We start from the raw sequence: 6,000 nt of genomic DNA on the forward strand, positions 1-6,000 counted from the left end.
TGCCATTGGCCACGCCAAGAGCCTTGCCCTCTCGGGGGGTCAGTTAAAAGGGAGAGCCCGGCAGAGCGCACTCTACCAAGACCTGCCCTGGAGAAGACCTTAGGGACAAAAATCAGTTTAATTGATGCCTGGGCGTTTTTGAGGGAAGTAAAGGTGGCCACAAACTTGCCCAACTCTTTAACAAAAGGGACTCCAAACAGATCCTTTTGAGCAATGGGCACTGCCTTTGGAGGATGCCAGATCTCCGAACATGTATCCACCTTGATGAGGTAGGATCTTCTGCATTCAGTGGAAAAAGTGCAATTAGCATTCCCTAAAAAGATGATTGCATGCTGTGTCCAACCAGACAAGATTCCTGGAGAAATTAAGGAACCTGATTATTTGGTTTTCTCAATAATGTCCAGTATTTTTGTGAGATACCCTGTAATGTCCAATAGTTTATCCTGATTTTACCGACACAAGCAGTCAATGCCTTTCTTGCTGTCTCGGATGTATTTTCCTAAGAAGTTGGCCATTCTGGGATCAATCTCTGAAGTCAGCCCTATTTTTCCTTCTAGGGAAAGATGGGGGCATTCTGCCCTAAGTTGAGCACAGGTTTCCTGCTCTAAGGGCTTCCTCGGTCTGCTTGCAATGTGAGGAACCATTCTGAAGAACGAGGAAGCATCCAGATTGAGTATATCTGGCATGTCGCAATTCTGTGCTATGGGAATAGGTGTCGTCCCTGAGTCAGAGGGCGGACTATATGGCCTAGATGGGCCTGGGTCTCTGTCCGAGTCTCTGTGGGAGTCGCCAACATCTGGGGGTTGGGATTGCCCTCTAAGCTTGACTGAGGCTTAGTGTCCCTCCCATCCTTTGTCCAGTGGCATAGACAAGAACACCTTTTTGAGGCTGTCAAAGGCATTCAGATCTACACCCTGCACAAGCTTATATTTGATCCCCATCTCAAGGGAGTTTCAATCTGGGAGACCCCTTGCTGCTCGGGTGGCCATTGGCCTGAGGGGGCATCCATCAGGAAGAGAGGCTTTTGGTAACAGTTGGCTAACTGCATTAGTTTGCTCTCTAGGGGACAATGGCTGAGCCGACCGTTTGATGGATAGACGCATCCACTGCATCACAAAACTCAATGTCAAAGGGGAGGTAGGGAAGGGAAACATCCTCCTCCATACAATCTGCCGCTTAATGGTGCATTGTAGGATTCTGATTGCATATGTGGCTTGAGACCGCGATGTGGCGGTGTGGTACAGCAAGTAGGAGAGCCTACGGATGTCCTGTGGGTCTGCGCCCTGGGACAATACTCCCTCTGTATATCGGCTGTTGCAACTGGGCTGTATGAAAGCAGATTGCCTGCACTGCCAATACAGACCCCTACTGGGTCATCCACTTGAATGTACCTGTTTAGTGTTACCTGAGGCACCAGTACTGACCCTTCTGTAAAATTACTAGAATATCCTGTGCATACCCCTAATCTTGTCTTGGTCCAGTCCCTTGTGCCGCCGGTGTGTCACTTTCCCCATTTTAAAAGTGATGCACCTGCGGCTCAAGGGGTTTGTAAAAAAAAACCTTGGTGCGCTTTCGCTGCTTCAATGTAAATGAAGTAATTCATGCTGTTGGAGTAGCCTGTTTTACGCCTCCATGGTGTGTGTTTATTAAATCTAGGGGCGGAGGCCTTCACCACGCTAAAGCAGCATGCGCAGTCAGACAACTACTGGCACCGCATGAGGAGGGTGGGCTGTGTTCCCCCGGGCCACCTGTTGTGAGTAAAAAAGCAATTATGTTAACGAATCCAAATAACCACTTTAATAACGATAAAACTCAAGAGAAAGGGGAGGTGCTACTCTTGTCGCTGCGGAGCAGCGAAGAAAAATGGGGAATGATAACTGAGAAAGGACTATTATTGGTTCCTCAGTATTCCTATTGGCTGATGTTTTCTTCGTCTTTTCCCTATGGATGATGGGAGAGTAGTTTTCTGCTATTAAAAAAGGCTGCTGTAAAAAATAAAGCGAAGAGAGAAAGCATGATGCTCTCCTCTGGTCCTGATATAGAATTACGCTGCCAGTTTGTGAATGTTAACAGCCTGGTGGACAGAATAGACTAATTAACCTGATTTACACTGACTGTAATAAAACCTCTAATATTGTACCATGCAACAAACTAAACATGTAACTGATAAAAATTAGACTAGGGCACAGCTAGTGTGGCATGGATTAAGAATTGCTTAAGCGAATGTAGACTGTGACTAATGCAGAATACAGTGGCTTCAAACCAGATGAAAAATATGAGTGAAGGACCGAGAAGGGGCGTTTTGGGGTCAAGATTATTTAACTCATGCAGATACTTTCAAAGGAAATGCAAAGCTTTGCTCTTAAACTTTTGGAAATCCACAACTGAAAATAAATTAGGCTCTTAATTGTAGAAGGCAGTAAACTTCAGAAACCATAAAAATACCTTGGGCCATATTATCAAGAAAGGGCGATAATGTATCGCCGCTTTTATCGGCAGGAAACTGCCGCCCAGGTTAACAACAGAACCTGGGCTTCTATGGGAATTCACAAGGGCATATTATCAAGCACATTATCGCCGCTTTAGCTGCAGTTTCCTGTCGATAAAAGAGGTGATAATGTATCGCCCTTTCTTGATAATATGGCCCTACACGTTTATTTGTTTGTACTTTCATTTTAACAAATGAAGCATATTGCGCTAAACACTTAGGTATCTCTATTTATGTCATGTATATGTAATAGTAAAATATCATAATTTTAAACATTGTAGGTATTGCATGTAACTTCACTCAAGGTTCCCTACATTTGACTTGTTCTGCTAAATCTGATTTTTAAACAACTGATTCATACTTCATTATATGCCGTACCAGAGATTTGTTTGTATCAAGGACACTTACACTGCACATGAAGGAGAACTTCTGAAGCAATAGTTGTGCCAAACCGACCCACTTATTATTTCCTTACAGCCCATTATTACCCAGTTATCGATTGAGTGAATGAAGATAGTGCCATTAAATTGTAGATTCAGCAGCTTGTGACTACTATTTCGTCCTGGCTTCCCATGTAAACACTCTTCCACTAGCTTATTGCGACTGTGCCTAGTAAATGTAGTAAGAGATGTGTACTGTGCTATTTACTATATTAATCTTCTAAATTACCAAACATTTATCGACATTTCAGAGGGTATTTTCACAGTAAAAAACAGTGATGTCCCTTCAGAATTCTCCAGTATTCAAATACACTATATCTCTTTTATTACATTGGCAGTGCTTCATTTGAGACGGTGGTTTCCGGTGCTTGGCACCGGCACTTAATTGTCAACACCGGCACTTGTGGCACTGTCAGACATTACCACAACACTCAACAACTAATTCAGTATACATTAAAAATTAATATTACCAGCTGGCCAAGTCATTCTTATAGCTTTAGGGGCCTGGAATAGTCCAAATTGTCACCCCTGCAGGCGAATGATGGTTAGTAGTTGTGTTGTTACTACCATTGGCAGCATGGCATGGGCAATGTGTGGTGCAAGCTACAGTGGCCTCCTGGTAAGAGCCCTGGCACTTGTATTTTTTTGCAAGTTAAGCACTGCCTAATTGGCTCCTTCTCGTATTGTTTCCAGTACCTACTCAGTTAGGTTCTTCTTACTCTCTTTTGCCAGATAAAACCAGTGAAGCAAGAGTTTATAATGGTGCAAACACATTCAACTTTTATCTGTAACTATATTTGTATTGCATAAATAATAGACTGTCAAAAACATTAAAATAGACAATATATACTTTTGGTCAGAAAGCTGTCCTTACCATCAATATAAGAAATGTTTTCTGTTATGTATTTAAGAAAAGATTAAATATAATGTTTCCATGCCACCCCATCCCCACTGCCCCAGCCCCGCCCACCGCTCTTGCCAGTGCCGGCCGCACCTGGAATTACCTGGCGAAAGGCATAATTGATTAATGTTCATTTAACACTTCAGTTTTTTAAACTGAACAGATGCTCCTATCAAAGTTCAATGTTCCTTAGGATTATTGAGAAATATTTGACTTTGAATGTTTCTTTTTTACTTTTCAGTGTATGGTGATGTTCCTCACACATTCTCGGAAGATTGGATTGCAATGCAGACAAAGAAAATGCTTGATATGAGGGTCAACCCGGTGACGGGCTTCTCATCCCACTGGGACTATGAGAAGAACGAATGGAAGAAATGAAGCCTTATCTGGAGTCTACGTGGTGAAAAATGTTTTATATAACATATTACTTATGTTCAAACAACAAACCAAAACTTTTTCTTAAATAGAATTTATGCCATACTGTAAGCAGTTGTGTAAAGTTTTTACTAGACCTGGTTTATTTTGGTTAGATGTTATCTCTTCTTAGCTGTGTAAGATTGCTTGCTCAATAAACGTTTTCAAAGAAAAAAAACAAAATCAACTGTGCCACGTGTGTATGTGTGTGTGAATATATATGTATATTTTGTACCCATAATGCCAAAAGATGCCATTGATGTTTTTAACGGCATGGTTACAGAAGATTCAAAACAATTGAACAAAACAGTCAAATCTAAACACCATAAGATGAGACATGTTGAACTACAATATCATAATTTAATGCACAAGTTAAAGGATAAGCAAGATCTCATCATTAACAAAGCTGACAAAGGAGGCAATGTTGTACTATGGCCTAGAGAACTCTATATGGTTGAAGCAATGAAACATTTAAATGACACTGAGTGTTATAGGACGGTATCTTTCATAGACCTAAAAAAAATGACCATCCTATTACACCGATTTTATACTTCATTCCTAAAGTTCACAAGAACATTAAACCCACTCCAGGAAGAAGGATCATTTCAGCACAAAGAAGTCTATTAGAGCCTGTTTCAAAATTTGTAGATTATGTTTTACAGGAGTTTGTATCTAATTTACCATCATTAGGTCTCGCACCTGGCGATTACCGCGCGAAGCGCTGTCTCGCTTGCGAGACCTATAGTCACCGGCTATGCTTTCAAGGACACAGGAGATGGGCACCCGCAGCATGCCGGAATCGGATCAGGTCGCGCGCGCGTTCCCATCTCCGGTCTTCCTTGAAAGCCTCATGCACTTCCACACCCCTCCCTGCGCACACACACACACACTCGAGCGCACACATACAGAGACACACACCACACACCCCCGCCGCCGCCACCACCCCCAGTACAACTAAGCCCCACTTACCGCATCGGCGCCACTCCTAACTTCTGGCCTCCGCAGGGCTCTCCCTCAGGCATGGGAGCCCTGCGTCACCATTGCTCCTCTGGGCTAGCCACTCCGTGGATGCGGGCTTCCTGCAGAAGACGGAATTCCCGCCCCACGACAGGCGTGACGCTCCCGAACTTCCGGTTTCGGGATGTGCACGCTCACGGCTTGTTTTTCTTGCATTAGGGCCCTTTTCAGTCCACCGGGAACAATGGTCGAGGGCGTAAGGTCACGGCAGCGGTAGGAAAAACTGCATGACGTGGGGCGCCGAGGCAACTGCGCTAACTTTTAATAACTATTACTGCTGGCACCATCATTGCGGAACCGGCATCTCTTTTCTGCTGAGTTTAGAGCGTTTCGTTTTGCTTTTCTGGTTTAGGAGTACTTTTAATTTACGCTGGTCATGCTGCGCTACCATGTGCACCTCCCACACTGCAATGCTAATCCTCCCAAGCCCCCACCCCGTTGATTTTATTACGGCCACTAGCAGACACACTGTTCTTGTTCTAATAGCTGCCGCATTGTCACTGTTGAAATTTAAATACGAGTATTCCGCACGCACCCGTGTAATGGGAACCCTGCTAATGCACCGGGCACACGCTTAGCTAGAAAACACATGGTAACAGTATATGCGTCTTCTGTCCATCAATGCCCCGAGCACGAAATGAGCAAGCCCCCCTCCCCTTCATGCTTCAGGAGCAGGAGTTATCAGGCCCGGTCTTTCACAAGCCCACCCTGGAAACTGCACAATTATCAATACACCGGGC

At 43.9% G+C, this 6,000-nt stretch overlaps 1 protein-coding gene across 8 annotated transcripts in view; it reads left to right on the forward strand.

The window, feature by feature from the left end:
* LOC144827482 (cytochrome c oxidase subunit 4 isoform 1, mitochondrial-like) overlaps window positions 1–4,426 on the forward strand; it is an 821,858-nt gene extending 817,432 nt beyond the window's left edge. For all 8 annotated transcript variants that reach the window (XM_078685775.1, XM_078685774.1, XM_078685776.1 and 5 more), the window contains one exon: window positions 4,071–4,426. In XM_078685775.1, coding sequence (XP_078541901.1) covers window positions 4,071–4,207 — 137 coding nt within the window. In that variant the 3' untranslated portion in view covers window positions 4,208–4,426. The remainder of the gene's footprint in view (window positions 1–4,070) is intronic.
* Window positions 4,427–6,000: the final 1,574 nt, after the last annotated feature.

Source organism: Lissotriton helveticus, chromosome 4_1 (genome assembly GCF_964261635.1).
Source record: "Lissotriton helveticus chromosome 4_1, aLisHel1.1, whole genome shotgun sequence".
NCBI classification, from domain to species: domain Eukaryota; kingdom Metazoa; phylum Chordata; class Amphibia; order Caudata; family Salamandridae; genus Lissotriton; species Lissotriton helveticus.